The 12,479-nt window shown below is 46.3% G+C and overlaps 1 protein-coding gene across 1 annotated transcript in view; it reads left to right on the plus strand.

The window, feature by feature from the left end:
• The first annotated feature begins 11,353 nt into the window (after nucleotides 1-11,353).
• The window catches only part of ass1 (argininosuccinate synthase 1), a 28,570-nt gene continuing 27,444 nt past the window's right edge, over nucleotides 11,354-12,479 (plus strand). Inside the window, exons 1-2 of the mRNA XM_060050601.1 lie at nucleotides 11,354-11,516; nucleotides 12,039-12,192. Of these exons, the coding sequence (XP_059906584.1) occupies nucleotides 12,091-12,192 (102 nt within the window). The 5' untranslated portion in view covers nucleotides 11,354-11,516; nucleotides 12,039-12,090. The remainder of the gene's footprint in view (nucleotides 11,517-12,038; nucleotides 12,193-12,479) is intronic.

Consider the following 12,479-nt stretch of genomic DNA (forward strand, 5'->3'; position numbering starts at 1 on the left):
TTGGCGCTCGGAGGAACAAGGTTGTAGTTTACAATTAGCTCTCGTCTTTTGTAATGTAGAGCTGGCCCCTGAGAGGTCAAAGACATTGCATTCAGATGAGTAGATATAACCAGAATATACCATCTCAGAAAAATATAGACCACTGCTAATCAATCAGACAGAACAGTAGCATTTTACAGTTACATTTAGCAGACGCTTTTATCCAAAGTCACACAACAATTCACACACTGACAGCTGAGTCAACCATGCAAGGCGACAGCCAGCTCGTCGGACGGTTATGGTTAGGTGTCTTGCTCAGGGACACCTCGATACTTTCTCTCAAACTCGTGCTATTACAGTCTGCTGCTGGATATGTGGTCCTCATCAGAACCAATATCTTCACTGTCTGTTTGATCCTTAAGGAATGAAGTGTATAGCCTAGTGTCAATTTAAAACAACCAACCACATACCCTTTAAATAATACAGTTTAACGTCACCTTTCATGTAGGACCTGTGATTCAATTTCTGACATGTTTTACAATTTCAGGCTCCAGAAAACAGTTGATACCAGTCATATTCTATTAATTTTGTATTCCTTACCTGTCTGATGGTAAGTCACTGGATGGTGCTACGGTGGAGGCTGCTAGGTAGAAAGGAATTGAACAGCTTTTAGAGGTCTCCTGCTAGCAGTTGATGTGGATGGTCCTCCTGCTTGGTAACTGTACAATGTGAAGTAAAAAAAAATGCATTGTGCATTTGCCACAAACTGAGAATACATAAATAGCAAAAATGAAGGCACAGGATGCTTACAAACTAACGGAAAACAGTTCATACTGTTGTTCGTACTATTATTACTGTTGATAGTACTATTATTACTGTACTCTTCCTGTTGTTAGTACCTTTATTACAGTTGTTACTATTATTATTGTTGTACTATTATTACTGTTTTGATGACTATTATTACTGTTAGTGCTATACTGTCATCAGTACTATTATTACTGTTAGTAATAATATTACTGCTGTTAATACTATTATTACTGTTTTTAGTACTTTTTTTTACTGTAGTACTGTTAGTACTATTATTTCTGTTGTTAGTACTATTGTTGATATTATCACTGTTGTTAGTATGTTGAAAGTACTATTACTACTGTTGTTAGTACTGGTATTAGGGCCTACTATAGAATGAAACAACAGATTTGTGGATAGCTATTTTATTTCCATTCTCACTCTGTGTTTCCTGAATTTCGTTTTCGAAACAAATAGGGCCTACAAAAATAGATACATTTATAGTTATAGGCTACACCAGAAGGCAGAACGCAGCGAAGAAAAAAGAGCCAACCACCTAAACCAGCAATAGACTGTCTAATTATATTTAGCCTTAGTTATGGCCGCACTTGAACATTATGGTGATTTTATTCGTGAACTATTTAACACTGGAAAGACACGACGCGATCAGTACCGCTCTAAAGCAATCTGGTGCCCCGAAGTACTCCGTTATGAAGGTGAGGAGGTTATGTGTTGAGCACAACCTTCGAAGAAGAAATCTAGTTTCCGATTTAGTTTCAGATCGTCCACTCGCAGACTAAAAGTCGCCGGCTCCCATGGGAAACAATAAAGCTGGCCATTGTAGAATGCGAGAGACTCGATGGAACGTTTGAAACGTCTTTATATGTATTATTATTATTTATTTTTAAACAACCTCTTGCCTACAGAGCAAGCGTCTCTATCGATTGGGCAACGGGCACGGTGACTGACCACACTGTTGGAACTGGATTTACTAATCTATATCTGACGCTACAACTAACAACAAATGAGAGGAGAAATCCTCAAAGCAGATCTGTGCTAAACTGATTTGGTCTGCTTGTCTTGTTCAGCGATTGGGCGCAAACACTTCAAATGCATTGGCTGAGAGAAAAGAAGGGCAGAGATTATTAGCGAGAGACGCCGTATTTTACGCCGTTGAGATGTGCACAAACGCGGCGTATTTTACGCGCAGTTTGATGCTCAAAACGGCGCTTTTTAAGCAAGACGGCGTAAAATACGGCGTTTTTCTACATTTTACGGCGTAATGGAGGTGATACGCGTCTAATTGATGCCGTTTTCTGGCGGGAATGGCTTGCCATAGGCGAACGGTACCTGCCGTTCTGGAACGGTACCTGCCGTTCTGGAACGGTACCTGCCGTCCTGGAACGGTACCTGCCGTTCTGGAACGCTAACTGCCGTTCAGGTGGAACGGCATGTGCCGTTCTGGAACGGTAATTGCCGTTCCCAACAATGGTATGTGACACCAGCACGGCCCGCCTCCTCCGTATAATTTCAAGACAAGCATTGCCTTAAATGTAAAGCTATATATATTTGGTCTTTATTGACGCTATATCACAACATAACGCCGTAAATAAAGCATGGTTCTTGCACCATTTTTAGAGTCAAATTTAAGACTTTTTAAGACCAACACATCCATAAATTAAGACCCAAATTATTTGATAGAAAAGGGAATTTATTGGGTCACTTATACACATAGTCGTAGTTCTAGCAGTAGTAGTAGTAGTAGTACTCTTGCAAAGTTATCTCGGAAGCGCGCGGACACAACGCTACGCGAACACATGAACCCACCCATAGATATAGAACACTATGTTCTATATATATCTATGAACTCACCCGTGTCACCCATAATCACCCATGTCCCGTCGCTTAGCAACCGGACACGCTGGGGTTGATATGATACCGGACTACTGTAACTACTACGGAGTGATAACAAAGACATGAATCAGGCAATAAATCCACCGTCCTTGACAGCGGTCAAGTTTGGTGTGCGGAGTGGACCAAATGCGAACTACTGCAGCTGCTCTAAGTTAAACCAAACTAATCGGAATAAGTGTATGCATGTCGATTATAGCGGACTACACCACCTCTTCTGTAGCCGAATAGAATTATATTCCGAACAGATAATTGTATTCCGATTGAGGCGTATATATGATCCTTTTCTATTCCGATTGAGCTGTTCTTCCACATCTATGCGGATCAGATGTGTCCATGTAAACACGGCTGACAGTGATCACACACACACACACACACACACACACACACACACACACACACACACACACACACACACACATTCGAATATAATTCGAATATCAAAAAATAAAAATTCAAACAAATATTAGGCAGCCCTTAATATTCAAACCTGTTATGGCAGGCTAAGAGGGAGGGACGCCGGAGAACCTGACGCAGTCTATTCATAATATTGTAATGACCACGGAAGAGGCAGTGAATGAAGTATTGATTAGACAGCGATTTATTAGAAACCTAATAAACCGTCGGAACACGCAGGACCGGTAGCAACGCCGGTAAACAAACCCCGCGAAGCCACATCCAGGTCTTACTGAAGGAATTTAATGGTCAAACTATTATTAATAAATATTCGAATATATTCAAATATTAATATTAATAAACAAACAAACTTCAAATATGATTTTTGGGCAAAATTCTATTTAATAAATTTACTTTTTGGAATACTTACATTAAAATGATCCAGCATGAACTCTGATCCATAGTACCGCGGTATGACATGGCTGTGGGTGTCGTCCGTGGGCCAGTACCTCACATGGATATCCATCTGTTTGCTTTTAGTGGTTTTGTTCACTCTCATCGAACATGAGGACGTACTGTTTATTGCTTATGCTGCGTGACAGCTCTCTTTTTATGAAAGATGCAATGCCGTATTTGGCAAGATAGGCCATTTTGTTTTCACCACAGGTGAACGACTTCGCAAACTCAGAATCTGGGAACATAGCAGCCAAGACGCTACTAATGTCCTCGTTTGATTTGAAGGAATTATGTCTGCTCACCGTGTGGAGGAATTATGTCTGCTCACCGTGTGGAGAACCTACAATACCTCCGCTTTCTGGGTTTCTGGTGGCAACACAAAGCCGGTTAACGCCGTCTGATGTGAAGTACTAGCCACGGATGCTGAACTTTTCAGTCCACTTCTTTCAAATAATACGGGCATCGGTGTAGTCCCGCTAGCTGCCACGGAGTATCGGATATATTACTGCGACCTCATGTGGGACTCAAGAGCTTTTGCTCCCATGGTCCCTAGTATGAATGCCTTTCGGGATAAACGACACCTTGCCTCGTAGTCACCTGCCTTCTCCAACCACCCCCGAAACTTATCCTCCTCAAACCATTTCTCATTGAATTTGCACCGTCCTATCCTGAAAGTAGCACAAGTTGGCCTAATGATGTCAACCGTCACTAGCTAAAAGTAGCGCCAGCAAGCTAGCCTACTGATGACTGATGTCAACGTTAACGTAACGTAAAACTCCTGAAAATGCCGTAATTAAAAGACGCACTATGTGACCTCTCCTGGAACCGTCACCTTATCGTGGTGGAGAGGTTTGCGTGTCCCTGTGAACCTGAGGACTGTGTTGTCTGGAGCCTTGTGCTCCTGGTAGGGTCTCTCATGGCAGAGTGGTCTCAGGTGAGGGGCCAGATTAGAGGAGAAGAAGAGGAGATGTGACCCGGCCCGGAGGAAGCCCGGGGCCCCCGTCTGGAGCCAGGCCCAGACGGAGGGCTCGATGGCGAGCGCCTGGTGGCCGGGTTTGCCACGGAGCCCGGTCGGGCACAGCCCGAACAAACTACGTGGCACCCCCCCTCTCTTCATCCCATGGGCCCACCACTTGTGGGAAGACCCGTTGGGGTCGGGTGCGCAGCCACATGGGTGGCAGCGAAGGTCAGGGGTCTCGACGGACCAGACCCGGGCGGCAGAAGCTGGCTCTGGGGACGTGGAACGTCACCTCGCTGTGGGGAAAGGAACCGGAGCTTGCGAGGGAGGTGGAGCACTATCAGTTAGATCTGGTGGGGCTTACCTCCACGCAGTCTCAGCTCTGGTACCGTACTCCTGGATAAGGGTTGGACTCTATTCTTCTCCGGAGTTGCCGAGGGCGTGAGGCGCCGGGCGGGTGTGGGGATACTCATAAATCCCCGGCTGAGCGCCGCGGTGTTGGAGTTTACCCCGGTGGACGAGAGGGTCGCCTCCCTGCGCCTAAGGGTTGTAGGGGGGAAAACTCTGACTGTTGTTTGTGCGTATGCACCAAACAGCAGCTCAGAGTACTCGGCCTTCTTGGAGACCCTGAATGGAGTCCTGTATGGGGCTCCAGTAGGGGACTCCGTAGTTCTGCTGGGTGACTTCAACGCCCACGTGGGCAACGATGGAGACACCTGGAGAGGCGTGGTGGGGAGGAACGGCCTCCCTGATCTAAACCCGAGCGGTCGTTTGTTATTGGACTTCTGTGCTAGTCATGGATTATCCATAACAAACACCATGTTCGAACATAAGGGTGCTCATAAGTGTACCTAGGCCGAAGATCGATGATCGATTTCATGATCCTGTCATCTGATCTGAGGCCGCATGTTTTGGACACTCGGGTTAAGAGAGGGGCGGAACTGTCAACCGACCACCATCTGGTTGTGAGTTGGATCAGGGAATGGGGGAAATTTCCGGATAGACCTGGTAAGCCCAAACGAGTAGTGCGGGTGAACTGGGAACGTCTGGAGGAGGCTCCCGTCCTAGGTATCTTCAACTCACACCTCCGGCTGAGTTTTTCTGGCATTCCTGTGGAGGTTGGGGGCATTGAGCCGGAGTGGGCGGTGTTCAAAGCCTCCATTGCTGAAGCTGCAGTGGCTAGCTGTGGCCTCAGGGTCTTAGGCTCCTCAAGGGGCGGTAACCCTCGGACACCGTGGTGGACACCGGTGGTCAGGGAAGCCGTCCGATTGAAGAAGGAGGCCTTCCGGGATATGATATCCTGGAGGACTCCTGACTCGGTTGCAGGGTACCGACAGGCTCGAAGGGCTGCAGCTGCTGCCGTGTCGGAGGCTAAGCAGCGGGTGTGGGAGAAGTTTGGAGAGGCCATGGAGAAGGACTTTCGGTCGGCACCAAAGTGTTTCTGGAAGACTATCCGGCACCTCATGAGGGGGAAACGGGGAACCATCCAAGCTGTGTACAGTAAGGATGGGACTCTGTTGACCTCAACTGAGGAGGTTGTCGGACGTTGGAAGGAACACTTTGAGGAACTCCTGAATCCGAATAACACGCCCTCTATTTTGGAGGCAGAGCTCGAGGTTGATGGTGTTTCGTCGTCAATTTCCCTGGTGGAGGTCACTGAGGTAGTCAAACATCTCCGCAGTGGCAAAGCCCCAGGGATTGATGAGATCCAGCCAGAAATGCTAAAGGCTCTGGGTGTTGAGGGGCTGTCATGGTTGACACGCCTATTCAACATCGCGTGGGAGTCGGGTACAGTGCCATAGGAGTGGCAAACCGGGGTGGTGGTTCCCCTTTTCAAAAAGGGGGACCAGAGAGTGTGTGCCAATTACCGGGGTATCACACTTCTCAGCCTCCCTGGTAAAGTCTACTCCAAGGTGCTGGAAAGGAGGGTTCGGCCGATCGTCGAACCTCAGATTGAAGAGGAACAATGCGGTTTTCGCCCCGGACGTGGAACTACGGATCAGCTCTTCACTCTTGCTAGGATCCTGGAGGGGGCCTGGGAGTATGCCCATCCGGTCTACATGTGTTTTGTGGATCTGGAGAAGGCGTATGACCGGGTCCCCCGGGAGAAACTGTGGGAGGTGCTGCGGGAGTATGGGGTAAGGGGGTCTATCCTCAGGGCCATCCAATCTCTGTACTCCCAAAGCAAGAGCTGTGTTCGCGTCCTCGGCAGCCAGTCAGTTTCGTTCTCAGTGGGTGCTGGTCTCCCCCAGGGCTGCGCCTTGTCACCAATCCTGTTTGTGATATACATGGACAGGATATCGAGGCGTAGTCGTGGTGGGGAGGGGTTGCAGTTCGGTGGTCTGAGGAGCTCGTCACTGATTTTTGCAGATGATGTGGTCCTCATCGGACCATCGGCCTGTGACCTTCAGCACTCACTGGATCGGCTGGCGGCCGAGTGTGAAGCGGCTGGGATGAGGATCAGCACCGCTAAATCTGAGGCCATGACTCTTAGCAGGAAACCGGTGGATTGCTTACTCCGGGTAGGAAATTAGTCCTTAGCCCAAGTGAAGGAGTTCAAGTACCTCGGGGACTTGTTCGCGAGTGAGGGTACTATGGAGCGTGAGATTGGCCGGAGAATCGGAGCAGCGGGGGCGGTATTGCGTTCGCTTTACCGCACCGTTGTAACGAAAAGAGAACTGAGCCGCTAGGCAAAGCTCTCGATCTACCGGTCGATCTTCGTTCCTATCCTCACCTATGGTCATGAGGGCTGGGTGATGACTGAAAGGACGAGATTGCGGGTACAAGCGGCCGAGATGAGTTTTCTCAGAAGGGTGGCTGGCGTCTCCCTTAGGGATAGGGTGAGAAGCTCAGCCATCCGTGAGGAACTCGGATTAGAGCCGCTGCTCCTTTACTTAGAAAGGAGTCAGCTGAGGTGGTTCGGGCATCTGGTAAGGATGCCCACTGGGCGCCTTCCTTGGGAGGTGTTTCAGGCACGTCCAGTGGGGAGGAGACCTCGGGGAAGACCCAGGACTAGGTGGAGAGATTATATCTCAACACTGGCCTGGGAACGCCTCGGGATCCCCCCGTCAGAGCTGGTCAATGTGGCCCGGGAAAGGGAAGTCTGGGGCCCCCTGCTTGAGCTGCTCCCCCCGCGACACGACCCCGGATAAGCGGACGAAAATGAGATGAGATGAGACTATGTGATTTGTTGTGTGCGACAATTTCCCCTAGTCTTAAAAAACCCTCTGATCCAGTGGTATCATGGCATATAGGCAAACCGTCTTTACGCTGGCAAGCCAATTATGTTAATCAGAAGTTCCATTTCCTACTGGAACCACCGTTTTCCTGCTGGCATGCCACTCATGTATAATGGTATTACGAGTTTATACTGGCACCTACTGTTTTTCCGCTGGCATGCCACTAATGTAAAATGGTACTTACCAGTTTATACTGGCACCTTCCTTTTTTCCACTGGCATGCCACTCATGTAAAATGGTAGCCTAATTACCATTTCGTACTGGCTCCTACCGTTTTTCCACTGGCATGCCACACCTTTCCTGTGGTATTTGCCCGTTCATACACGCATACCACTCATGATTCACTGCTACATAATCACGAACGCCCCGTTGGGAAACCATGGCTGCATCTGAATACTTAGTGCATACTATTTCTGTTCAGTGTCTACTACTTGACTGTACTACACTTGACAGTGAAGTACGGTCTACAGCTATGCGTAGAACGCCTCCGAACACCGCCGAAACTCCACTGGATGTTTGGAGATGATGTATCTCCCCTCAGATGCCGGCAAAATTGTCTTGATAAGTTACCAGAGCATTCTGTGAAGTTATCCGTTTTCCGTCTTGTCATCGTTGCTATTAAATTAAAAATGGGTTATCATTTAATAATATATAAGTAATACAAGTAATACTTGAACTTACATTTCGATATTTCGAAATTTGCGGGAGCCGCTGTTGGTGGTGTCCAGAGCTATAGAGAGAGATTTAGAGAGTTTATTTAGAGAGTTAAATCAACCACTCTGGTGGTGTCGGGTCAGCCATCTCTTCTTTGTTCGTTACCAGACTCCGGTTGCATTGTGGGATAGCGTGGTGAACAACCGTTGTATACTGTGGCGGTAGCCTGGCACCGCCCACCTACCTACTTCCGCTCAATTCAATTCACTTCAGTACTGGGTCTGCTTAAAGGTTGGGTATGGAATTCTCTTTTTTGGCCATTTTTGCAAAGTTACTTGAAATCCTTATCATAACCCACTTGCAGCAACTGAGTTAGAAGTACTGACATGAAAATTAAACAAGTCAATCATCTGTGGAACGGGCAGGGCTAGAAAAACTCCAGCCAATGATTTCCAGACCCACCGAGTGGCATTGGACAGTAAGTATGTCAATCAAACGGTCGTACTGCGCGACCCCTCCCCCGCTCCCCGCGCGACCCCTTCATGCACGTGCCAGAGCCCGTCTACGAAGAGCCTGGGCACTTCCTATACGCCCCATTTTACCGATCTTGGTTGTAGTTCCATCAGACATCCACTGGGGGTGATCGCGGGCGAGTCCAGATTGAATGGGAGTCTATGGGGCTAGACGGCTAAATATGTCTCTTTCACCTGCTTGTCGTTGAAATATCGCAAATTTTATTGTAGATTCCGCAAGTTCAATATAGATTATAGGTCAAAAGTCAAATTAATGAGTACTTATGTCCTTTCGATTTCTTACAGTTTGGGCCGTTGTTGGCCGTACACGCTAGCATTCTGCTAATGAATGCTGATTGGTCAGGGACGGACTTGCGACTGATTACGACCAGAGACCCTTCTTGACGGCATCTGAAGCTGAAGCACAATCAGAAACATTATCTTAAAGGGGACATATTCTACCACCAGGTGTGAGTGTGATTAGAAAAAAAAAAGAGAAATGATTTAACAACACTGAACATACTGAACAGAGGCAGAGAAAAAGGACAGAGGAAGAAGACTTGTCCGTTGTCACAGCATCAAGGTCCAACTGTAGAGATCAAGAAAGGAAGAGGCATGAGGAGGAGGTCAACAGAACACTGCTCTCTAGGAGATTGTTTACTGATGTAAACTAAGTTGATGCAGTGTTAAAATTATGACTCTAATCCAGGTTTCTACTTCAGGAGAAAGAAATAGCTCATAATCGTTACTAAAAAAAAAGATGTATCATCGGCACTAGTGAGGATTAAAAAAAACACTCTCTGTAAGTAACATACATATGTAAAACATTTGCGCATTTCTTTTTTTTACATTAGCTCACTAAAACTGTGCAACTAGTGTATCAAGCAAAAAAAAGCCTTACCTCCAACAGCTGGTGTTACCGTTGCGGGGAATTGTCGAAGTGCTTAAGAAACTGCCGTAAAGCAGTACCTCTGACAGTATTACAATGTGTGACGTCATCGCATGTTTTTAACGCCTTTTTAGAACAGATACGTGACCTTAAAAAATGCAATATTCAGCTGAGTTTATCATCTTAGCCCCTCCTTATGAACGCAACTTTCAAATTGCTTGACAAAAAATTACATTGTGAGAAAAGTGGATTCTGAGGATAAAACCTCATAGGCTCCCATTCATTCTGGACTCGCCTGCGAGTGCCCCGCGTGGACAGAGATTATTACTGCAACCAGTCCAGAAAACCGGAACTAACCAGCGAGTGCCCATTCTCCTCATATTAGACATTCTCTGCACGTACTCAAAGCTCGTGACCCAGAGCAAGCTTCTCTTGTTACCCTGCGGTAGCTACTGGAGCTAGCTAACTAGCTAATGGCTCGCTCTCGCGCATCTGTGTTCGCTCGTGCATGATTGCGCGTCCATGTACTTGAAATGGGTGGAGTCAGAATCAGCGTTGAAGGAGAAGGGGTAGGACCATTTGAGTTGTGTATTTTCAAAATCTGCTGGCGTTTCGCAAATCCCATACCCCACCTTTAATATGAATGCGTTCCATGGAAACCAGATTTCTGGTTGACTTGCTAAATTTTCAACCGATTTAAAAACGGTTTGGTTTATTACAAACGTTATTAACGTGGTTATGTCACCCAAGTGGGTGCTACATATTGGTGGTGGTTAGTGAGGTCCCCCCTTCACTTTAGGCGTCTTTGAGTGTTATTAATTATTCTTCTTCTTCATGTTTAACCTCTGTTTTCCTTTTATTCCTAGTCTGTTTTACAGTTTTGAATGATGACTATATGCTCTGTAAGGTGACCTTGGGTGTCTTGAAAGGCGCCTCTAAATTAAATGTATTATTATTATTATTATTATTATGATATTGTAACTATTTTAGAACATTATTCTATTTTTCATTATTCTATCAAAAGTATGCAGTGTCATAACTACATCTCTGACGTTTATAACAAACCAAACCGTTTGAAAATTGAGCAAGTTATGGTTATTTACAAATACATGTACCACTACCAACACTAATGTTATGGGTGAGCAGCTTACTGTGGTAAAATGGTCGCCAGTGGTGACGTTCGACTCCATTGGCCAGCCGCGCGGACGAGGCATCTAGTTAATATATATATGTAAGGTGTCGATAGTCAAGTGTCGATACGTCATCTGTTAGCGCAGGACCCCGAGCCGATCTGGCAGCCGAACACATCTGGTAGGCCTACTCACACCTTCATTCTGAGTGAGTCATTTTAAAATGTATCAAAAACCATCGAAGATTTCATGTAGCCTATGTAAATGTAGGTTGCCTCCAAACGTGCATATCATGCTACATTTTTCTTGTAGACAAAATTAGCTTTCCACAAATGATCATTCACAATTCATCAAATATATATTTGATCTGTTTATCATGTATCAACGTAATAACTTTACATACACAGACACACGCACACGCGTACGCACACGCGCAATGTAGTGACGCTCTATACGATCGACCAATCATAGTTGAGCTCCGCTCGACCACGCTGTCGCAGGCCACAACTGGTCGCTTTCTCCAGTCTTCACTTTATTGATGCGAAGACTTCCGTCCTCCACCATCAAGCCCTAGAGATCCGTTTGCGCCGCATCATTTTTCTATCTGTAAGTAGAATTGAATAAGTACCACTTCGTTTCGTATTTTGGCTTTCAACGTATTTCTGATTGAGAGAATATGCAGGATTATATAACAGGAATACGCACTGATTCATTCGAGCGATCTGTTGCGGCCACATTAACAGTCATTAACTTGGAAGAAACCTCTTTCTACATGCGTGGTTCCCCCTATATTGTTCCCCCTATATTGTGCTCTTGCTCTCTGTATCGTTCTGTCGCTCCCTATATCATGCTGTCGCTCCCTATATCATGCTGTCGCTCCCTATATCATGCTGTCGCTCCCTAGTTCATGCTGTTGCTCCCTATATCATGCTGTTGCCCAGTCCTATGAACCAGGCTGGCTGATGCAAACGCCATTTCGTCACCACGATGACTCCCTCACATCCCGATCGAATCCTCACGCATTGGACTTGTTTAAGCATGTTATTTGATATTGTTGCATTATCGTAAAATTACAGATTTGAGTACATAGTTCAATAATCATAATTTTTTCCTTTAAATGCATCCAAGGTGTCACTTTTCTCGGCGCATCCCTTGGTTGTGACAGATAACACGCAGCATCATGTCGAAGGGGACCGTGGTTCTGGCGTACAGCGGTGGATTGGACACCTCCTGTATTCTGGTGTGGCTCAAGGAGCAGGGCTACGACGTTATTGCCTACTTGGTAAGGTTGGGAAGAGTCTGGCTGTGCAACAGTTGTCTGCGTGAATGTAGGCCTACAGCCGGTGTGTACAACAGGTGTTCGTGTTTGCGTATTTTCCATTGTCACTTTTTCTTTTGACACAAAAAGACACTCGCACACAACCAAAGGATTTATCTCCATAATGCCAGTGCAAAGCTAGCTGGATTTAGGCTTTGCCCTTGGGCTTTCAGAACAGCAAAGCATTGCAGATTTTGGACAGATATTGTTTCCAACTCTTTATTCACACAGCTGTGTGTGAGCGTGTGTTT

The sequence above is a fragment of the Gadus macrocephalus genome, chromosome 4, assembly GCF_031168955.1.
Source record: "Gadus macrocephalus chromosome 4, ASM3116895v1".
In the NCBI taxonomy this organism is placed as follows: domain Eukaryota; kingdom Metazoa; phylum Chordata; class Actinopteri; order Gadiformes; family Gadidae; genus Gadus; species Gadus macrocephalus.